Source organism: Falco biarmicus, chromosome 11, assembly GCF_023638135.1.
Source record: "Falco biarmicus isolate bFalBia1 chromosome 11, bFalBia1.pri, whole genome shotgun sequence".
NCBI classification, from domain to species: Eukaryota; Metazoa; Chordata; class Aves; order Falconiformes; family Falconidae; genus Falco; species Falco biarmicus.
Window position 1 is genome coordinate 6828168 of NC_079298.1, and position 24419 is coordinate 6852586.

Sequence of the window (24419 nt, forward strand, 5' to 3'; positions counted from 1 at the left end):
TGCTTATTTTAGGTTTTTAATATTTTTGCTTTTTTATGGTAGCTGTTGCTAATTATTTATATTTTTTTTTACCCCTCATCATTTGCTTACTGTTTTTCCTTTCTGTAATTTCATGTCTTTTCCCTTCTCAGGAATGTCATAGCATCTGTCACTTACTACCAACCTTCACCCAGTTTCCTATGTCCCATTTCACAGAAACATAATTCTGCATTTCAAGTTACTGATTTCGTATGTTCTTTCTCTGCAGATTCAACCTCTCACACTTGTTTTCTTTATACAGTGTCTACAGGCAACTCCTTTTTATCCTGGGTTTATGCTACATAAGCCAGGGAGCAGCAAAAGCCCACTGCCTTCTAGGGAATATGGAGCAAAGAGGGAGAATGCAGCCAGTGGGGCAGGGGCTTCACCAGCCAGGGCCTCATCCCACAGTATCCAAGCAAGGCGAGCAGGCAGGGCCAGGGCTGTTCAACCCCGAGTTCAGATGATCAGGCAAGTTCATGGTGATGAGGCAAATACAAAGTAAAGCCCGGAAGGTAACCCGCCGGTCAGGGTCAGGCTAAGAGAGAGCAGCCAGAGTTCAGGCACAGTCCCATGATCACCAGGCAGGTGCACAGCAACAAGGCAGTTCTGAGGTCAAGCTGGGAATTCAGTCCACAGGTCACAAGTCCACATCAGTGGAGTCCATGACCAGGCACAGGCATGACTGTGACTCTGCTGAAGGCGTAAGGCTGAGCTTAAATAGAGTGGGCCAGGGCAGCAGGTGTGGATGGACGCAACCAACTGAGGCCATTCAGGTCTGTTTGTGCACTTGGGGCCCTGACAACATACTCTGTTTCAGTGGGGTTGTTTTCCATACATGCAAAAACTACTGCAGAGAACAGCTTTCCACTAGAGGGCTAATACCCCTGTTTCAGGGTTGCTCCTCATTCAAAAGCATCTAGAAAATATTATTTATAAAGGATGGCTATGCTGGAAAGGCATTACAGACTGTCGATAGCACAGGGAGCTTGGCTGGTATCTGTGGGAGAGGCGTTCATCTGAAAGACAAGGCAGGCTACACAGGTTTGGTAATCTGGGGTTATGTCAGAAGAGATTGGCTGACCCATGCACTCCTGGTTGGTGCATCCACGTCAAACAGCTGACTCCAAATGACTGAGTGCTCACCCAGATAAACTAGTATTAGCACACAGCAAGGATCTTTCTAAGCAAAGCTATGTTTACAGCATACTGAACTCTACAAAAAAACAAAATACAAGTACATACGGAAATCTGTGTAGCTATTTTACATCTTTCAAGTTGCAGCTGCACAGGGGCACAAGGAACACAGCAGCACTGGCAAACTATGCTCAGAGATCTGCTGTGGGGCAGATGAAGGGCAGCTATGTAAGTTATGTAGAGTCAAGTGGTTTGGTTTTATGTTTTAAGCCTGAAAATTTCTTCATGAGCTGCAGCTTACATGAATGTGTGTCAGCAAATTCTGGTTTTGTGTGAATCAAAGATTATGACCTATATTAACATTCTAGAAATGGGGAAGACTAGCTTGGCACCTCATGCCAGGACTGCAGTTCAGTCTCCTGATGTCTAATGTCCACTGTTACTACATTTTAAAAGTCAAGTTAAAGTACTTCTCGCAACAGGAACTTAATTAAAATGTGTTTACTCTTTTTGATAATGAATCCCTTGCCTTCTTGACAAAGCATCTGGCAGTCTTTCAGTAAGGGTTGTCTACCTTCCTTAACAAAAAAGAATGGCATTTGCTACAGTAAGTTAAGTTGCTAGGCTTATAAATCTGATTCCTAAGGATTTTTTATTTTCAATGGGTCTTACATTATTATATTCAATAATATGAACAATATTTAGTTCAGACATTATTTGGTGGCTTGCTCAAGAAAGCCACATATCCAGACACTTGAGTTTTCCCATACCCTGTGTGGCAGATATGCATGTCTGTTGTAGTTTAAAAATATTCTTGTTGGAAAATACTAATCTACAGGACTGCATCTAAAAGGGATTTTCCGAGCACTTGGAAACAAAGACGTCAGAATGTAAAAATACCGAACAGTGACACTTGGTGGTTAGTTATGTAACTTGCATGTTTCTCACCATTAGAATACATGAGATGAAAAATACCATTTTTTCAGTCATATTTAGTAGCTAATGTAATTTATGGAAGTCTGCACTTCCCAACGATCTTCCAGAAGTTTTAGAAGCATTAAATAAGCCTCATGATGTTCTGTGGCACAGAGGCATATTTGAATTTTTCAAATGTAGAAACTAGAAACTCACCAATTGCCAAAATGTGTTGAGTTAATCATTACACAATCAAACTGATTTGATACATGCTGTATTCTCTGGGCCACGTGTCCCTTCACATCCTGTCATAATCTCTTACATCTTCCTGGCATATACATTCCTACTTCCTTTAGAATCAAGCTATATGTGTATTGGAAGTTACTATATTGTCACGAAAAAGGCATTGGCTATCTGTTTATTCTCAAATGTGTCCAATTTAGAAGTTACTGTTATCAAATAAAGATTATTTAGCATAACTAACACCTAAAAATCATAAAATATTAAGAAAAAAGCCATTAATATGAACTCACATTATTTGACCGGCTAAAAATTACCCATACCTTGCTGGTCTCACGCAGGTTTGTGTTTCCTGATGGCACAAGAGATTGTCCAGGCTTCCAAAACCAGGAGGTCACTAGCAGTCAGCACTCACAGCCTTGAGATTACAGCTGTAGCCCCAGGGCCTGCAGGCTCCTTAGAAAGTTGCCCAAGAGACCTGTGTCAGCTGTAAGAGTCATAGCAATCACTTGCTTACTCCATTCAGGTGTTAAAGCGGGCAGGGAATGACTTCATTATTGCTTTCCAATCTCTCCATGAGTTGCATTTTACAAGACATGTAACTGCCAGGGCAGGCGGAGGTACAGAGAAAAATCATACTCTGAAAAGGAGCTGTTTGGGCACGTGATACCAGCTTACTTCCTTAGGTCTACCTGAGAGGAATAGCTCGAGGAGGTAGAAAGAAAGGCTAAAACCAGAAACAGTAAAAAGAGACAGACAGTCCTGATGGTTGGGGTAGGTGACTGTTTCAGTGTTAGTGCCTATGCTTTTCTACGGGTTTTGTTGGGGGCAGGAGGTATTGCTACTGGTGTTTTAGGCGAGTAGGAAGATACAGGGTATACAGCATATGTCTATATTGCACAGTTGGCCAACATCACTGGCTCCTGTGCTGTGTTTGAAGGAGATCCCATTGCTTTTTCTCTAAAGAGGCTTTATGGTACTTTCCAGCTCAATTATGCCCTGAGGGAAGTGGGAGCAATGTCATGATGATGCGTGTACAATTTTTCACTAGGTAACTTAAGTGTCTGTTTTGTTAAATACTCCTGAAATATTTTGTCTGACTGTTACAGGAGATGAAAGTAATTATTATCTATTCATTATCAAAATAGTAGGAATTCTGGATATTTTGTATATTAATTTTGAAAATTAATACTTTTTAAGAGAGTGTATTCATCAAAGGAGTCTTGTATTCAGGCTTTTCTGAAAGGTAGAAATATTTTCACATGGAATAAGCATCTTTCAAGTATTTTCACATTAGATGGAAATACTTTCATCACTTGAGGCCCTTTCTTGGAAGTCATTCAACTATGAGAACACTCGCTTTTAATAAAAGACTGTTTAAGCCAGTGGGATTCCTGGAATTCCTGCGCCATTTATGCTCTTCTTTACACTTTTTTTAGCACATCTTAATGAACATTTTCTTTGATCCCCACAGACTTAATGGTGGTAAGAAACAGTCATCTCATTAAAACTAGGAAGGCTGTTTTACAATGAATTTAGTTTTGACTGGAGTAATTTCTGGGGACCTTGGTTACAGACTCTCAGGTATAGTTACCTTAGCCCATGTGATACTGTCAGTGTGTATATGGAGTACAAATGCATGTACACCTGTTATACAGAATAATAATATCTATTATAGCAGTTTCAGGAAAAAATGGCAAGTACTTTACAAATGTTAGTTAAGGTTTATCGTATGTCAGTGAAGTAAGTATTGATGAACTGAAACAGATGTTAATTTAACAATATTGCTAACATGAGCTATGCAGATCACATTTTATTACAGAGAATACTAAATTGCAATAGGTCTCTATTGTTAATCTCACATGTAAGAAAATAAACAAAACCTGGCAGGATCCCTGTAGACAGTTTTTTATCTCTTATTAGCAAGAGAAGGGGAAAGGAGCTGACTGGACAGGAAGGCTGCTTGGACTTGATCTGACACAATTTTTAAGCAGCTTGCCTTAGTACTCTTCAGAGCCACAGGCTCTGCAGAGATGTGGCTTCTTTTTGAAATTATGCATGTGAATATTTCTGACCAGTCCACTGTTTCTCAGTTTTCATGGGGAAAGGAAATTGACTTTGCAGAGTCAAAAAGAAAAAGACAAGATAGACTATATGAGGAGTACCTTACCTGGTCACTCCTTAAAGAACTAGAAAAGATGAATGCAAATAATGATGGGTTATCTCTGCTTTAGTATAATGTAATTCTGGGGGGTGGGGGGTGTAGAAAAAAGGTGGAAATAATGCCACAGAGCCTTATTTATAAGTTATATAAGTTATATATAGCTTATAACAGAAGTTGTGATATCTCATTAAATTCCATAAAAAGCTATACTGGAAACAAAGCAGGTCAGAGGTGGAAAACTACCTATGTTTATAAAAAAAGGCTGTGACCAGATCTTTGTAATTGTACTTTTTGGCTTCATAGAGCAGGAGAGTAAATGGTTAACATCTTTAAGGAATGATCTACCTCAGTTACCTCAGGGAAACACCTCAGATTCAGGAACTTTTATGAATGGTGACTCCAGCAGGAGAAAATATTTACACCTCTACGACAACATTTTTCCTCAACGAGACCTCGCTTTGTCACTGTAACTTCTCCTCCTAGCATGCTCTATCGCTGCCTTAGTTGTTTCCCTAACATTTGTCAATCTCATATCTATGTTTCTCTATTTCTGGCTTTTTGTTTACTTTCTCACAGATATCTGCACTTCTATTTTAGTACTCTTATCTTTTTCAGTGAACAAGGTCACAAGCGAAAGTGGGCTTTGGCAATTCCAGTATTAGCTGGCTGACGTTAATTGACTTCATGGAACTGTTCGCACTGTCATGGTAGCAGCTCCTGGCTTTACAAGTTCACATATATTAAATTTCTCAGATACAATTTCAGTTGGTGCCTTAACAAGAAAATGAGTACTAGGATGTGGGCTGTGACAGAGACTTATTTGTCACAAGCAAATGCGCATTCAGACTTTCAAATCTTGTTTCCACAGGTGCACTGAAAAGGCAGGGCAACGTTGTAACTCTTAAGGTCCTGTGTCCCAAGAAGACCGTTTGGTTTGTAGATTCTGATCCTGAGATTGTCCTTGCACTTATTTAATATTGTGCACCAAATACCTCCAGTTTTCACCGCAGTCTGAGATTACTCCATGAGTAGGCTCATGAGCATGTTTAGTTTCAGGATCAGGGAAATCACAAACTTTATTTCCAAAAAGAAGTAATCCCTTTAGCTTGGTTCTGTGCCAGGGTACTGTATGTAGTCTTGGACAGAGAAACTAATTCTGGTAATATCTCTAATCTCCCTAAACACAAAATAATTTTCAAAACTGCATCCCATTGTACCTATCTTATACTATTATCTTGTTTTTCAGAAGCATTATCATCAGCATAGAAGATTCACTGAATAAAACGTTAATAACTTATTATTTTTAAGTGGGAAATTAACAGTCATTAAAGAGTATTCCTTTCCCAACATCTATAAGTTGGTGGGGAAAATTACTAAAATACATGATTTTAAATGGAGTATTTAAGTAGTGTTCTTTAGTTGGAGAAGGAAAGTGATCAAAAATAGAAACACTAGGTGAAAAATGTTGTAGCTATCACTTGCTATAAAATAACACAGAAATGTCTAAACCCCAACCATAGCTACACAGACTAGGATAGCGCTATAGGTATGTAAAGCATGATATGTATTGTTCTGATACCACAACTTTTCTATATTAAGCTAGTTAGCATGCACCTGACAAAATTTGAGTTCAGATTTTCCATCATTTTTATATGAATGTGATTTTCCTTTTTTTCTTTGAAAATAAGTCTCCGTCTGCCTAAAAATTTTGAACACATTTTCTTTCATATTTTAAGGTTCTCTTGATATAGCATATTCCAAAGAGTGAAAGCCAACTCCTACAGCAGGGGGGTCGAGTCTCTTGTTGACAGATTGCTTTCTCTAAGCAGTGCCAGGGAGGTTGCAGTTATTTTTATTGGCATTTCTAACAAAACTACCTTTTGCACTCGGATCATTTTTTAAAGATAGAAGTTATTATTGCCTGATTTTACTAGTCATTTGCTTATGTTTCCATTTAAAGAGATTTCTGTCTTGCTTTCCTGATGCTCTTCACTGACAGCTGGTCTGGTATGTTTTGCTCTTGCATAGGAACCAGGTTCACAGTGGTTCTGATGGCTTAGCTCCTCGTTTTAGCAGAACACTGTGAAGCCTGCCTACGTATCCAGCAGCCACCACTATTACATCCCAAGACAGAATTAGGTCACAGCTGGGACACACTGGGAGTGCATAATGCAAAACTCCACCTCAGTCGAACCCCCCTTGATTTGTGTCAAATGCCATTACGTAGGCCCTGCTTCAGAACATTGCTAGGAAGTGTTATTTCACATCTTCATACTTCTCAATCCCATCTTTATATTTCTCAGGCCCAATTTTTAGTTAGGCTTTTGTAGAGTAGAATAAGAAACTTGGTTTGTAAAATTGGGAATGAATAATGCAATAATACGAGCGATTGGCATGAACAGACCTGTTGGCTTTGATGGGACTATTCGACTATGCAAAATAACTTGGGCACTAAGTGTTTGCCAGCTCAAACTCCAAAGCCAAAATGACAAGCTTATTATCAGCAAACAGTATCACTTGCAATGTAGTTGTGCTTTAAAGCCTCAACCAAAGATCTAGCACCAAAAAACCCAACCTACAGTTAGACTAAATGGATCTGGGATTGTAACTTTCAGGCATGTGCTGAGACCAAAGAGGCTGGCAAGGCAATAGGAGTAACTGGCCTCGGGCAATCATGGTTTTTCTGATGTAATGTATAGATTATAATTTTATTGTGTCTATGATCTTTCTCAAAATATTCTTGAGCTACGTGAAGGGAACCTGCTATTATTTAACAGTCTTTCTCTGGCAAACGGGTATGGTCAAATTCCATGAGTTAAGCTTAACAGAGTCTCACTTTCCCCATTAAAGACTGGGTGCTGATGGAAATGCAAGAAGACCGCATATTCTCTGCTGCTCTGCATCTAGCTGTGCATGGGGCAGGGGGAAGTGCTTTGAACTGTAATGGTAACTTGAGCAATAATAGGTTTAGAGTGACCTAAAAAATGGAACTCAAATCCAGCTTATTGAAACAATGCAGAATTTAGCATCCAGTTTCCAAGACTAGCGTGTCTGTTAGGTAAGGGCATAACGTCTGCAAAAGAGCCATAGTGCTATGCATACAGCCCCTGGCAAGTAGAAGGAAATCTGGGCTCATTTCATCTTCACAAAACGTTTATAATATTTTTGCTATTATTTAGTTAGAGGGGGGCTTACCTCTGTATTAAAACCATTCAGATCCTTTTTTGAGTTAGTACTAATCAATTGCTCAAATGGCCTAGCTAAAACAGATTTAATGTGTTCAGACCAATTTTCCAGTGTATAAACATTCCTGTCTAAAATAATCACAGGAATAAATTACATCTTTGTTAGCAGCCTTTATGAATTTAACAGAGTTAAATTGAGCAAAGTAGCTGGGAAAAGGTTGGAGAGAAGGAGCTGTGCTCAGATATTTGGGGAGTACATTGGGGCAAAGCACTTTACTAGAACAGCCTGGAGAGGATGCTACTGCTTAGACTGTGTCAGTTCTGTGGATAAAGTAACGGCTCCAGCTTCTGCATCTGTCAGTCTGGCACCTTTAATAAGTAATTAAATGTCACTGTAGAATTGTATACATACTTGGATAAATAATAAATGACAGCTATCACACTAGCATGCGAGCACACATGCGTACCCAGGGCAGGAAATCACATACAGCATTTCATTTGTTGCCAATTTATCTGTAACAAAGTGAGGAAGATGCCCTGGGGTCTGGTGACTAACAAGGAGCATTGTTTATGCTACAAATCCCATCCGGTTATTAGTCTTTGAAAAGTGCTTTGTTTAGCTTATCAGTGCTTCAGCAGGAATGCCAGGGGCATTATTTTTGTTCTAAGTGTATTTCTGTTCCAATATTACTGACTCCCGTTCCACCCCTCCATAAGAGGTTATGTGTTACCTGAGGGCTGAAAATTAGGCATGTGCTTCAATACCTTGTTGAATCAGGATCAGGATGGTTAACACTGCACAAAAACTAAGCCCTTAACAGGTTTCCTTATTAATTTTGCTGCATTAAATTGGAGGACATCTTACAGAAGTCAAGCCTTTCTTAAGTCCCATGTATATATGCCCATCAATTAAAATTATTTTAGCATGTTAGACTTTCTGCTTAACTTCCCCACTTTACTTGATAATTGGCAATATTGTATTACACACTCTGGAATTGCATAACTGCAGAATTAGATTATCACAAGTGTCTGGCAAATTTTAAGCCTTTTACAACAGTACTGATAAGCTGCTACTCTATCAGATGATCAAAATACCTGTAGTGTGCCCTTGATCAAGTTAATATTTAAAAATAGCAATGCAATTTTTAAATTAGGTTCAAGTATCTTTTCAATTATGTTGAACATCTTTTGGAGGGAGATTTCTACAATGTTTTAGAAAGGGAGGGCTCCTGGGTTTATTTCCCAGGAGTCCTCTGCTTTGTTAGCAGATTTGCTTTACTTGAGGGGAAAAAACCCAAACCACCACATTTCTTTCATAACCATAATTTAGAAAACCTGACAGATCCTTGCCATTGAGCAACTAAGTTGACAAAGACACGTAGCTGGCCTTAATGAATGATTTTACACCACCACTATCAGCTGGTGTAACTCATTCAGGTCCTCTCAGACATCTCTGGAAGGAGGAATGGTAAGCCCAACTTTGTGTAGTTCTTCTGAACCATGGTAGGAAGTGTTCATTAGAATAATATCAATAAATAACCAAAGTATTTATTTATACTTTTAATCATGAGATTACTTTTGGAAAATCTACATGAACTGATTCTTCCTTTTAAAATATGTCATGTTTTTAATTGCCTTGTGATTAGGATAAATATGTATTGTCAAAGAATGAGCTGTCCAGTGTATCCTCCCTGATCATCTTAATTGTCCTTGTAATTGAGGCACAGAGCAGTTGCTCACCTATCAAAGGAATCTGACCAAGAGGTCACACAGTATTATGCCTTCCTAACAAGTCTGAACCTCAAAGCAAGGTCTCTTTTTCTTCTAAATAATGGCACATGTTCATGGAAACATAAATAAATATTTGTTAGCACTTGAATCTGCTAAGTGCTTTTTAAACTTTAATTCTTTCTGTTAAGCATGTTGATGAGAATGAACTCATCACTCATGCTTTAAAATTAAATTTCCTTGTGGTAGAACTGAAAGATGTTGTGAGCTGAGGTGTATCAGAGAGATAAAGGTTTATACCAAGGAGCTTCTGGCTTCATAATCAACGTGATCACACCTTTCATTTTGCATGCAAGTATTAAACATTTATCAAATCTAGTGGCTGTATTTCAGTACAATAGACTTGATTTTGCAGAGTTGTACTATAATTATTTTCTGAAATGCTCAGCTTTCATTTTAAGCCAAAAGATGTGTCCAGATTTGAAAAGATCTCCTTATTTTTCAAAAATCTGACTGTTATATAGGGAGCTTCTGGCCTTGAACAGTTTCAAAGCCTGGCCCCTAATGAGATACCTACATGGAGAATTCTTTTGCAAATCTGACCCCAAAAACAAGTAACAGCTGTGGTGCTCACTGAGAAAGGAATATAAACATAAGGGCCTGATTTTAGAAAAACTTTAAACTGTATTTAAAAATAAACAAATAAACTTCCCATAGTCTTTGCCACCCAGCAAATTTAAAATTTGACATAAAATACATCGTCATCCATTGCAATCCCTATAATCTTAATCAAAGTCTTCAAAAGTCATCTGTCATATATGAGCATGTATGTCACAGTACATTCAGCTTTCTTCTTGCTAGTTCGTGAACCTGGAGGCGTTCATTTTCCTTCTGTACTTTTTACATAGGGAGTCACTTTATGTCCATTATTGAATTTAGGCGCATGGTCTGGTGAAAATTGCTGCTGGTGTGCATTGGTGTGGTGATGAGGGTTTTCTCAGTGGACACGGTGATCGAACCAATTTGGTCAGTGAGAGCACTATGCCAGCATCCCCTATGTGGGTGATGGCTTTCACCACTGAGAATTAATTAAAAGGTGACCAGTGCCACCTCTTGAAAATTCGGAGCCCTGCCCAGTTCTTTCAAAGAATACTCTGGTGCATTTGAGAGGATGCTGGGTCCCCAGCTTTACAACGTAAGAGTTGAGACATGCCCTGTGTTTAATATTACTGTTGGCTAGTGGCAGGCATCTCCAGTACTTGGCCTGGGTGATTTAGGTATAATCCTTACCTTTCTCAGTCTCTGTCTGTGCTGGATAAGGTGCTCAGGAGTCTAACTCTGGAGTAGGGAATTCATGATGGGGAAGATACCCACAAGATAGGTATTGTGGTACTTAAAATTTGAGGTGGCAGAGTTTAAGGCTTTCTCTGGATCTTTGGAGCCTAAGTCTGGTTTTGACAATAATTTGCTTCTGAACTTTGGAATTTGGTTTTGGTTGTGTGTTGTTTTGTTGTTGGGGTTTTTTTGTTTGTTTTGTTCCACCAAGTGAAGTAAATTGGCTTCTACTGGACTATACATTTTACCATCCCATTCTGGCTGTAGCATGATTCCCATGAACATGGCTTAGAAACACCAATATTTTATGGTTTTTAAAAATGACTCTTAGACAAAAGCTGACATTAGCTGTTCAAAATTAAGAAAATTGTATGGAAAATCTTGACTTGGGGTATCTTCGTATAACATAATGGGAGTTGTGGGGCTTTAAAGTATGAGGAATTCTTCAGTTTCCCTCCATCTCAGATTTGGGAACAGACTCATTTCAAACTTCACCAGTGTGAGCAGTATGAATCCTGAAGGAACTTTCCAACTTGATCTTCTGTGCCAGCTTTGTGGCACTCTCTAATCTGACTGCAGCTAATCAAGGTACTAGAACATGATGCTTCTGCTGAGAAATGATGCAAGTTTATCTCACTTCTCCCACAGCAGAGATGTTTCTGGCAGAGGAGCCTAATTTCAGTATGCTACTTAGAAAACTACTTCCATAGCCCCCGTTTTATTCATCAGAAGTACTGCACAGTATCAGTACGGCAGTGTCCAGGCCTGGGATTTTCAAAAGGGAGATAGGAACCAAGATTCAAACACAAGGCTATGAAATAGTAGCTTTTATGGGCACTCTCAGAGTTTCCCACCTAAAATATTAACTGGAATGACAATTTTAATTGTGCTGTTTGTAACTACATGTAGAACTACTGCATGAGAGGAAGCTCCCTAAAAATCTGTCATTTTATGCAATCACACTAAATATTTATTTTAAGACACAAAATACTAACTGCCATAATCACTGTTTCAATTGCTAATTCAATCTGCTAGTTCAAATGTTCAAAGGCTGGCTCAAGATTTTGAAACGGGTAAATTAATTCTGGCAGACTCATAGCTATGTCAGATATCATCTGTCTTCTGTTTCTGTCAGGTCCAGCTGGGTGGTCCCCTTATAACCAGGATAAAGTCAACTTGAACACCATTTTGAGTTCTTGGACCCAATAAATGAGAAATTTGATTATGTGCATATAATCTTTTAAAAATAAATGAAAGATGTGGCATGTTTTTCCTAGCCTGTCTACTCAGGACAAGGCTAGGTCACTGATGTCTTTGCCGAAGGTGACCCCAAGTCTCTTTTTTTCCCCCAAAAAATGCTCTGTTAAGAATGGCTATACCAGTTCAAAACCAGGGCAATCTGCCCTCTCTGCAGCAATGGATGCCTAAAGAAGAATAAAGAAACATTAATGATGCTTCCCCAGAATACTCTTTCATCATCTAGCGATTTATGGTTCAGGAACTTCCTCAGTCAGGTGCTACCGTTGCTTTTAATAGTACTTGATGCATAGCACCTGTTGAACTCAAATTTCCAGTATCCCTAAGAATGTCCACTGCTTAACTGCATATGTAAAGAACTGCCCGTTTATTTTTTTTCCTCTGAATCTGCCACCTGTTAGTCATACTGCAAGAGCTGGTTGAGTTTCCCACCTTGGGTCACTGAAAGAAAAAGAAAATAAAAAGCCCCCCTGTTTTGTGGTACTGGGTTTGAATGATTTTTCTTCATTGTATACATGCACATATCCTTCACCTAGTGTTGTTAGTGCAGGGTCATTGTCTGGGTCTTTTCTCAAATTCGTAGTCCTAACTCGAACTGAAGTGCTGTGAGAGCAGAGCTTGAGCATTTTCAAGGTCTCAACAGGGACCTGCACTCACCTGATGAGTTTCCAGCCCCTTTACCTCGTAGCTTACCTCAGCAGCCAGGACTGGTATCATATGGCAACGCATCAACATTCAATTTTCCTATTTTCTAAACAGCACAAACACTGTTTCTGTGCACTTGCTCATGTAACTCAGCAGAAGGTGAGTCATCTGGAAAAAAACTATAATCATTTGTCCCCTAGGAGTCATATAGTAAGTTAATTACTGTACAACACATTCTGATACAAAATACAGGGGCAGTTTAAACCTCTTGAGGTTGCAAAGGGCAAGAGAGCTTTTCAGAATTTCCATTGATTATGGTCTGGGAATGCTGGGTTTCCTGTGACTTGGTATCTATTGCATAATCAGGAACACATTTGGCTCCCTTTGTTGTATGAGACAAGCTAAAGATATGTGTGTATTATTACTCTGCACAAATAAAGAGTAGAAACCTAATCAGCTTATGTCATGTATGCAGTGTTTATAAACACAACTGCTCTAGGGCAGTTCCTCAGCTGATGAAAACTTACTGCATCTTGTATCAGTTGAAATAATGCTCTTCTGAATCAGCAAATACCCCACCACTACTGCATGGGAAGTAAAAATTTAGGAATGTGATGTGCCATACGAATTTTTAGGATTGTGTTAAAACCTGCTTATTTGGAGTTCACGTGTCAGTGTACTGGACTGGAATCAGATCGTTGCTCTGTTTAAGTTATTCGTATCCACTCATCCCAGCTTTGTTGGGCTATTGTGTGGTTGTTATCTCAGCAGGAGATAATCTTATCAGTGCATAGAGAGGAAAATCTGAAAACAGCGTAAATGCCTTCAGCATCTGAAATATTTCTGTTGAGAATCAGAAACAAATACCTTTATAACTTCACAAAAAGTAAAGGAGAAAGACTTTTCTCAGTAGTTATGGCGTGTTGTTTTAAAACCTCCAGTTCTTCTAATTTACAGATCCTCATTATAGGAAGGAAGGACTGGTATTAAAGGTGCTGATTTAAAATTACTGATTTGGTGAACTCGTAATTGTAGACATGCCTCTGGCAAGAGACCCAGTTTCCTGAACACTCATTTGGCAGAGCTGGATGATGGCATCTCTCTTAGAAATACTACATTAGAAAAAATAATTACTTTAAAATATCTTTGTCTATTGTCAAATGAGCTTGAGTCTTCAAATTAATTCTGAATCTTCCAGTATTTGACATGCAAAATACAGAATCTATTCCATTTTCTCGTTATAAAAACTTCTATAAATACATCAAATCTTTGGAAGTGTATTCATTGATCTGTCATCAGGTGCCAGGTACCAATCAGGTGTTGGAAAATAGATAGGTGCCAGTCAGGTATATGAAAAACAAATTAAGAAAAAATCCAAATCGGGCAACAAGGGACAGCAGGCATACAGTGATACTGTAATCTCAAAGTACGCCATTGTCTCATCTGAATGCCTGACTTCAGTAATGCAAAAATAATACCCATTCCCTATAATGCTGGACCTCTGTGATCGTTAAGAAACATGTGAAGTTCATAATTTTTTGATCAAAATACAAATTAAAGCTGTAATTTACACCGTCTCCTGTTAAACCTCACTAAGCCTGCATAGGCAGTGGAGGACAGTCAATAACCTTCAAGATGCTGCCTTAAAATAAAGGAACTTCCTTGGAAGCTCCCTCCCAATTTCAGAAGTGCCCCTCTGGTTCTGGGACTGATAGAAACGTTGAAATAACTTTACCTTGAGAAAGAAAGGACACTAACCACACCATTATTACATTTTCTTCAAAGACTAATCTCATCGTAGTTACGGCAGTCAAACATATGGTCAGATGTAAGTTTCTCCACAGTGTGCTAAAACTAAGAAGGCAGGTCCATCATCCATTACAGACCAGCTAATGCATCATAATAAAGGTAGCAAAACCTTTCCATGTGGTAAGGAATCAATAACAAGTAAGAACAGCTATTTTGTCTCCAATTGTATCAAGCCATCCTGGAATAGATGAATATATTGGCAAACAGGCTTTTACTGCTTACAGGCAATGATTTAGGAGCAAAGACTGGAAGACTAACGTACATCCTTCAGCCTTTCCCCTCCAGAAATATGATAATACACTTTGGAATTTAAAATGCCTCTTTATCATTTCAGAGGCTTACAGAATTCTTAGCTTCCCACTCTAAAAACAAAGCTCAATATTATTTTTAATTATAGACTTCACTAAGCAAAGGGAAGGATTGATTGGAAGCAATTTATTTACTTAAATAAAGGAATCTCTTTGCTATGTAGCCTATGGCATACACTAAGAGTACCATTCTGCCACCCAAGGAAGGCAGAGAACACACTGGACTTGATTTTAGTACATTTAAGTGATAGGCATAGCTACAAAGGAGGAAGAAATACGGTAATGATTAGTTCTGTGTGACAGCTATACTTAGTTTCTGTGACTCTCTGCTAATAATAGTAAATTATTATTAATGAACTGAATATGTCAATCAAAATACTAATTTACTGAAGACTCTGTACTACTACTCTTCCAGGTCACTCCAAATTTGGCAACATAGTAATCACAGTGACTTGAGCTGCCCCATCTGCCTCCAGACAGCTACTCTCCCAGTAGAAACCAACTGTGGACATCTATTCTGTGGTAAGTTCTCTGGACTGGCAGTGCAGTGTTCAGACAGGGTACTACATAAAGCACTCCTCAAACAGAAATCTGAAGTCCTGTGTAAGAACCAGGACCAAGCCCCTCTCCCTGGAATTAACGTAAGTGCTCTCACTAGAAGCAGCAGAAGTCCCATCTTTATATCAATAACTGTATTTTTATTTGCTCATTGCTTTCACATCTACAATGTGCCACTTTTGAAATACCAAAGAAGTCTTAAGATGACAAGAAGTAACAGATCACCTCACAGGATACTGTTAAATTACAACACAAACTCACGGAATGGGTAAAACGCACCAGAAAACCACACAATGTATATTCAACTGTGAAAAAAAAACCTATTACAAAAATCAGCAGTCAAACAATCATACAGTTTGTAACTGTGAAAGCTCAAGACGTAAAAACCAGGAAGTCTTACCTTCAAGTGTGAACTCACTTCTGAGAAGACAGCTTGTCTTTTTAATCAGCAGCAATAAAAAAATCCAGCTATCCCATAAAATTAACTCTGCTTGTATTTATATTGGTGAAAACTGGGAGTAAGACACACTGGACTTAGGTCTGATTTGGTTCAACAGACTTGTTTCCCATCTAAAACATTTGTCTAAAGTAAAACAGAAGTGATCTAGAGCATGAAGGCATAATTACATTGGTTTGTAGTCCTATAAAAGCTTTATAAACAACTAAAATAATATATACTGAAAGTCACATATTAATTGAAAAAGTGAGTTTCTAGTTGTGTATAAACGTTCTTATAATCTGTTTATTGTTTTTCAAGTAAACCCATGTGGTCATACAGGAGAAAAATATGCAAAGACATCTCATCATGATGTATGCTCCAGTCCAGCATCTGTCTTAACAGGAAATGGACAGACCCAGATTTAGAGGGTCCTTCTGTTGAGGCTACCCATGGTGTGCTCTCCTGTCCCCCTCCTGTGCATTTATAGTCACTGGATAATCTAAGTAAAACCATAATTCTCTAGATAAATGTGTCTGCTAAATGCCTTCTTTGAGGCTGCTAAGCCATATGGTGAGGATTACAAAATTTAAATGATTTTTCACAGGGAATACAAGGATGAAGCATAGAGTAGTGGAGGGAGTTACGTTCATAATTGCATTTATAAAGAGGATTTCAGTATTTCTAAGGCCCACATTCTGCACTAGAGCCAGTGTGAGTTTTGCATCTGCTCTGAAAGGTGGCAGGATAAGGCCACCAGCATACTTGGACTGAATGTTACTTCTCTCAGACCTCTGAGATACATCGTCCAGTGACTTACAGGTGAAGTTTACAACCTCACTGCTTCAGCTGCTTATCAGGTTCCTTGCTGAACGCTGTCATCCCCACAGCATGGCTGGCAGAAGAGCACTGGAGTTCATATTCTGATGAGGCTGAAACTGCCCATGAAGGTTCTTCAGGGCGACTGTGCAGCACGAGACCAGTAGCCTCTGGCAGAGGGGCAGGCAGGCAGCTGGAGGCAGTACTGTCTGATACTGCCACCGCAAGTCACATCAGAAGACACTGGTCAGAACCACAAAGCTCCATTCTACTGCGCTGGCATTTTACAGAGACCTTAAAGCAAGTGCAAGTGACATTTACAAGCCATTGATGCTTCTTCCACCGTGTAAGAGCGTTATAAAAAGACCTAAGCACAACGGAGAACAAGGGGCTGTGTTGTTAATGCTGGTGCAATAAAAGCACAGTTTTATCTTTAGGAAGTGTCATTTTTCTCTACGCTGAAATGACTGCTCACGCAGCACAACTCCTTATCACCACTGCCGCTGTCTCTGTGCTCTGAAACCACAACCAATCAGTGGATCACCAACAGCAAGGGACACTTTGTAGGGCTCATCTACCTCATGAGCGACACCATTTAATACTTCAGGTTGTTTCATGTTTTCATAATAGTGTTTTATAACATACAGGAAAAGGATGCTTTGAATATAACTCACTCCAGGACAAATGGTAAGTGTATGGCCTCAAAATGTGTTTCAAATAATGTTGTGATAGTTAATAATTTCAAGTACAAAGATAGACATAACAACAAAGATCATCAACTTTCCTCTTTTGCTAGCCTGGTTAATTTTCCCTTTTCCATCTGTGAATATGACATAATGATATTTTACTTTATTTTGAGATCTGCAGAGGAGAAGAACCATACACAAACTTGATATATTTTATTATCATTAGCTGTATAAATTTAGCTGGGCTTTAGTTTCCTCAAGTACATCACCATTCACACTCTGAAGCATTGATTCCAGTGCAATGCATTATATATGTTATGACTATGTTTATATAGTAGAAATGGCCTCTGTAACATGTCTGTTTTTCATGCCTTAAACCAATAAAACTTTACATTGGGCTTATCAAAACCATTCTGTGTAGATTTAAGTCTGTTGTGACTGAAATCGGTAATAAAACTTCTCTTGATGCCCTGTGGAGCAGAGCTAAGGCAATGCTGAGCTCTCTTAATAAATTCCGCTCTGGTAAAAGTTTTATTTAAAAAATGTGGTCAACCCAGAGCTTTTAAAGAAGATTAATGTGGACTTATAAAAAATGTCTGATTTTATTATTAGTAGTAATTCATACAGTTTGTCCTGAAGTTTTCCTTTTCAGCTTCAGTTTGAACCATATGTTCAGGAAGTTCAACTGAAAAGCGATCCTTGAGCAATATTATTTCTTTCTAATTAACAATAACCACAGAGGTATTTTAGAGAAACCTACAGACTCCCTCAGAAGGTTGTGTAGCAGGCCAGATTAAAACAGGATTTTGTCTATATTATGAAAAATTCACTGAAGCCCAAATAGGTCAACTTCAGAGGAGTCCTTCCTTTCCTGTTCTACTAAACAAAGGATTCTGCATGCAGCAAATTTTAATTTCCATGTGTTTTTTTTTCTAAAAGCCCTTGAAGAACTATGGGATCCATCAGTGCTCCGTTGTCATCGCTGAGACTGAGCACAGGCACAGCAATGCAGCCATGTGGATCACGATACGGGATCTGGACCCACTGGGTCAAAGCGGTTCTTCGAGTCAGGTGTGATGTTTGTCAAACATGGAAGTTCAAGCAAAAGCTGGAAGCTGGCTGCCAGACTGAGTATATACATACCGCATGGGGATTTAAATATAAACACGGCCATGTGCCCAGCCAACTGGTCTGGATATGGAAACATAATAGAAGAGTCATAAAGCAAAACCCTGCACACAAATGAAAACAAAAGGAAGAAGCACAAGCCAGACAGAGCAAGGCTCATAAAAAATATCTTTTGGCCAAATTTAACATCCCTAGTCTGAGTATGTAAGATGTAACAGATAGCATCATGAACATTTTTATACTTGATTTCAAACACGGTTTCTCTAATAATCCCCTTTTCAGTGACAGGGTGGGTGCAGAAAACCCTGCACTAAAAAGCACGTGAAGATTCCTTGTTATACTACTGCTTACAAGAAACTACTTGCTGATTACTTTTAAGAACAAAGAGCATTTTCCAAGGCAATAAAACAATTCCAACAAAATGGCAGTGCAGCGTTCTGCTTGTTTTCACTGGGGTTCTTGTCAAATTTGATCAGTTTAAATGTTGATTCATTTTTTTCCCCTGACCTGTCACACTGCACACTGCACCCGGGAGCTGAAAGTCAAGCTGTGCTGCTTCTGATTAGATGCTATTCGTGCTTTGCTGGTTTTGCTGTTAGTGCCAGCACTGACATTCATGTATGTCAACCACCACTGTCAGCTATACGTGCCCTCTAATCTTACTGTCCTCAGACTCTGCCCTCTTTCACACCTGAGACCTCGGGATGTTGTATTTAGAAGTTAGCAGTTGTCTGGGTAAGGAGAATTGAACAGAATGCAGCAAGTCACTCCTCCAGAACTGTGCATTTCCAGAAGGGTAACAGAGTTGAAATACAGTTTGATACCTGTACGATACTTCATCACCAAAATACATGTTGTGCCACCGGGAGTCTGCATGCCCAGGCTGTCCCTTGGCTGTGCACGTTGGTTTATCTGCCATAACTGGCGCTCATAACCCCTGAAAGCCATACCAGCTCTGGAGGAACTCCACATTTATGTGCTGCCTTTGTCCACAGCAGCCAGCACTGCGCTCTGAAGCGTGCCTGTATTCCCGAGTGCTTCAACAACAATCCAGGGAGCTTCAAGCATAAGATGCTACCCACAGGAAAAGAAACTGACTCAAAGTCTCTCTTAGGAAGCCCATGTATGGCTGTATATACCAGCATAGAAGAGCTAAGGCTCTGGTTTTGCACAGTCACTTTGCAGAGTAAAACTATGTATTATAATGAAAGAATTACGTTTACTTTCAGAGTCAGTTGTAGAAAGAGGGTTTATTAATTCTGACAACTTCCTTGTAAACATTAAATATGCTCAAATATATTTCATGCATCTTAATTTCCTTTTTGTTTGTGGGGTTTTTTGTTTTGTTTTTTTTGTTTGTTTGTTTTTTATTTTTTTGTTGTTGTGGGGTTTTTGGGGTTTTTTTGGTAGGCTCCTGTCTGATCACATACTGGAAACACAGTCCCTGGTTAGCAGCAATAACCTGCCCTCTCTGCAGACAAAAGGTGAGACTTAACCTCCATCTCCACATACCATTATGATACATATAAAAATGACAAGCTTGCGCTCTTAATAGCAACTTTGTTTATCCTCTAATTTTCTGTAGCGTTTCAAAACCCACTTAGACTTGAATGACCCTGCAGCCATTCGCATTTATCATTTGACACGTCATGTCAGGCAACTCCGTGAAATATTAAACAGGCCTCCAGCATTTTACTTTTGCATAGTTCTCTGGGATAACACTCCATAAAAAGCAATATGGAAATTCCTAATCTCACCTGACCCCAGTCAGAGGCTGCCTGTTGTACTGGAAGGTTGGATGCGGGGTATAAAAGGAAAATGTTCTTGCTATTGTGGAACTGCCGGAGCTGGACAAAGGTCCAGTTGCAAGAGAGAAACTACAGAGAGGCACATACTACAGAACGCTGTCCTTTATACTGGAGATTAAAATACTCTGTGCTAATGCCAATCTTATCTTGTGAAGGTGGTTCTTCTGGATAACATCTCTTGTGAAAGCAACAAGATAAGCCAAGCAAACAAATTGTACATGACATTAGAGATTACAACAAGTGTTTCTCAGGGCAGCCTCGACCCGTGAGTATTTATACCTCCACATTTACCCCGTTAGTAGCGCAGAGGATTGAAAGAGACCCAGCAATGAAAACTAGTTTGTATCATTATGTGAATTACCTTTTACACACTTACTGGCAATACTGTAGTGGAAGGGTTACGATCCACTGCTGGGTCCAGCACTTTCTGGTAAAGGTGCTTCTTGGAGTTCCTTAGCTCGGAGCAGTTCTTCTGCAGTCATCCTGGCAGGGAGTAGAAAGCAGTGTGGGATGAAATACAGGAGGCAAAGCAGAACTAGAGATGGTCAGGCTGGAACTTTCAAGTATGAACTTGGATTTGAACTCCAGGATTTTAACTCGCCTCTGAAATTTCAAATGTGATTCCAGCTTAGAAGCAGCTGTTTTTTACCCCAGGTATTGCCAAATTTGAACAGTCCATGCTGGCTCTGCACTTTCTTGAAGTGGGAATCCCAGCTGGTACAGAAACATGACAGGCAGTGGAAATGATGTGAAAGATGAGGGCTGAAGGCACAAGTGAAGCCCAATCTTGACAGGACGTAGAACATCACCAAAGCAAATCTTCCTCTCCTGTCACAACCTAGTAGGGGTCCTGAAAGGACTGCGGGGTCCGTTTCGATCTATGGACTAGACTAAGCACTGTGGAGGGCAATATTATTTTTCAACCCAACGACCTAGCATTAATGAAGAGGAATAATCACCCAGGCCTATGGCTCCTGTCCACAGCCAGGCAAGACTTGAGGCCTCATTTTCAAGCATTCATATCCTACACTTGATGCCAGGTTTTAACGACAGGCATATACTCAGTGCAGCCATTAAGGCTCAGTTTTCAAAAGGATCCAATATCAAGCATAAATACTTTATTTTCAAAGTGCTAGGGCTGCAGGGATTCCTTTTAGAAGTGTGCCGCCAGATACTGCAAAATAATTGGACAGCATAGGTGGATTTGGACAGCACAGAAAGGTTCTGCGTTCAAGAAACTGGAGTCTAGAAGTGCTTAAGAGACACCTTGAACCAAAAGAACTGCATGCATCAGAACGCAAAATTATGTCAGTCATCTGAATATTTAGTTCGCAGGTTACCTTTATGACATACAGTTACTCCTGACTCTTGCCTTGTGAGGAATCTTCATTTGGGGTGGTCTCATATGGATTTTTTTTCCTAAGAGTTGCCATTTGCTCCTTTGGAACTATCATATGCTTGTCTTCTCCGTTTGACATGAAGCCTGGGCCTCTCTGTAGGACACTTAGAACAGCTGATGACATGGTGGTTGTTTCCTTTCTTTTAATTTGCCTGATAAACATTTGTCAGCAAATTGCACCTAATGGGGTAAATACGGCAAGGCCTGCAGCTCAGAGCATGCTGCCAAGGGCCTGACTGCCTCAGACTTGGGAGTCCTTGGTCAAAATTAATCAAGCAATGACAGGCTTCTCTCTGCAGGCAGCGTATGATGGATTTGTCGTTCTGTGGCTGACAAAGGCTGAAGCAGGACGCAGTAATACTTGCCGTGGCCAAGTGATTCGATGTGCAAGCACTTAGGCGGCTAGTTTTACCCTGTACACTTGCTAGACTCTTTCATGCTGCATTTTTCTGTAACTTATCTTCATACAAAGTGCGTGAATTGAAAATGCCTAAAGCTATGAACAGAGCTTAAAATTACAATGCCAATCAACTTGCAGCTGAAGGGTTTTACAGCTCTTGAGCTTTAACATTTTACATCTTGGCTCAATCTGAGCAAAATTTTAATTTGAGAACTTAGCATACTGTACAATTTGCTAAGTTTGCTAAGTCTTGTATAACACAAGGAATGTTAGATAGTATCACTACAAAATCTTGTATCAGTGCTTCATGTTATCACAGCTGATTACACATCCACTGGAATACCGATTTTTTTACAGTTCTGCAATGAGTACAATCCTGATTTTGAAACAGATAATACGATACTGGTAGTTACACTGGCTTGGAAGTAAAAAGCAACTATAATGTAGAAGTATTGCAAGGGGGGAAAAAGCATTAAAAAATCATGCAAGAAATGTGAACAAATCTCTGGGTAACTTTCGTATAAGCCTCTGCCAGGTACACAGCTTCCTTGAACTCTGTGCATCTAAGCTTTGTAACAGTCAGCATGACTCTCTGCTTCCTTCCTAGACTTCTTCATACACTCCTTGTGATTTCCTTGTAAGTCTTGGTACCAGTTCAGCCAGAGAGATCAAGGCCAATTTTATGATGATGATATAAATAGCAGGAAGTTTACAGAAAGTTTGCCCAAGTTGGGGGGTGTGTGTGTGCATGTCTGTTTGTGTTGAGCTGCGAAGAGTTAAAAACGCTGGTACGGTACCAGACAACCCCACACATCAGTCCCTATATAATCTGTACATTTGCCAAGTACTTGGAGTCAGTGAACTTCATTTTTACATATGAATTGTACATTAAGCTTTATGAATATTTATTGCTCACAATACACTGGTCTCCAACTGTTCTTTCCTTCTACATATTTTCAGCCAACATATTTTATTATGCCCTTGAATTCTAAGATATGACATACCATTATGTCGCAGTCATTTTCTTGCTTGTTACACTCTTTTTGTTATGATGTTTCTTCATTTTTTTTTCCCATCAACTTTCATTGTCTTTAATTATGTCCCTGAACTTGTGAAGCTGTTTCTTTTAACAATGCATACTTTGGAAACTGCAACAATTGCTTTTCCATGAACTACGAGGCAGGAAGTGCATTGTTTCTTTAAAAAAAATTACCAGATGTTTTTGAGTGCTGACTGCTAACATAAAAAAGCACAGAAACTATTATTTTCCAAGTTCTCTAAGTGTAATTTTGTTATTGTGTAACTTCTGTTTGCATTTAACTGGGAATTACTGCCAATACTAAAAAAATGGAATTTCTACCAAGCTAAGTGTATAAAGATGGAGTCCATCTATGTGAATACAGACTCCTTGGAAAGAAACTGTAGGTTGTTTCTCTTGCATAATACACTCACCAGGAGAGTGGCAGTTAGCAGTTTGAAGAAAAGAAGGATCCTCGTGAGTGACCTACAACAGAGTTGTAGCTGATCTGAATTACACTCTTCTGTTCTCTCACCCCTTGCTTCTTAATCCGCTCCTTCAGCTGGGGACCCTAGTTTTGCTTTTTAAACAGAATTGTACCTTTTATTAAGAAGTAACCTGCAGGTGGCAGAGAAAGAAACAACTTCTGAGAGAATTTCACTGGCAGTGCTTGGATCTTGCAGGATCAAAACGAATTGTACTGTCAGAGGTGAATCATTTTTGCTGTATACAACCAGCATGTCCACACTCTCCTTGCGCACCCAGTTACGCCACAACCTCTTGTCATGAACCCGGCAGTACCTTGTAGGACCGGCTATTCTGGGCAACCTTCAGAATCACCTGGGAACAAATAAAAGCCTTCTGTTGCCTGGGTTTGGCCAGCGGGTTTCTGGGCCCTGACAAATGCAAGTCTAAGGAAGGAAAATGAACCCTCGCTCCCTCTGCGTTCCCTGTACCTGCTGTTGCAGAGTTCAGCTCTGCAGCTGGCGGCCCGTGTAGGCACATGTGCTCTGAGCTGGGCCTGGCTGGAGCAACATGATGAGAACGGACAGGGAGAGCTGGGCTCTTCAGGGCTGACTCCCCATGAGGCAGCTGGCAGGATGGAAGGGAATGCACCTGCATTATGAACATATTTTCAGTGACTGCATCTGCCTGACTTAGTCCTTCAATGTCAACAGCGGGCCGTTTCATATCTGCGCAGTGATTAATGCTCACTGAGGGCAAGTTACTTGCAAAAGACAAAATGGCACAAATTATTGACAGCAAACCGACTGCACTGCAAGAATGGAGGCCAAAAAAAGAGCAGGAAACAGAAGAAAACAGAGAAAAAGACTGCACAGCTACAAAAGCGATTCTCAAATATCAGCCACCAAAGAAGAATTATAATCAGCTAAAAAATACAAACCCAAACTGAACTTGCCAATGG

The 24419-nt window shown here is 39.6% G+C and overlaps 1 protein-coding gene across 1 annotated transcript; it reads left to right on the forward strand.

Annotated features, from left to right (window-relative positions):
• The first annotated feature begins 155 nt into the window (after positions 1-155).
• LOC130157043 (E3 ubiquitin-protein ligase RNF170-like) lies at positions 156-23833 on the forward strand. The gene is given in 7 exon segments (XM_056356190.1): positions 156-428; positions 15098-15263; positions 19779-19852; positions 20332-20356; positions 20359-20441; positions 21505-21588; positions 21590-23833. Coding segments are annotated over 7 exon segments (852 nt in total). The 5' UTR covers positions 156-230; the 3' UTR covers positions 21812-23833.
• The last annotated feature ends 586 nt before the right edge of the window (positions 23834-24419 follow it).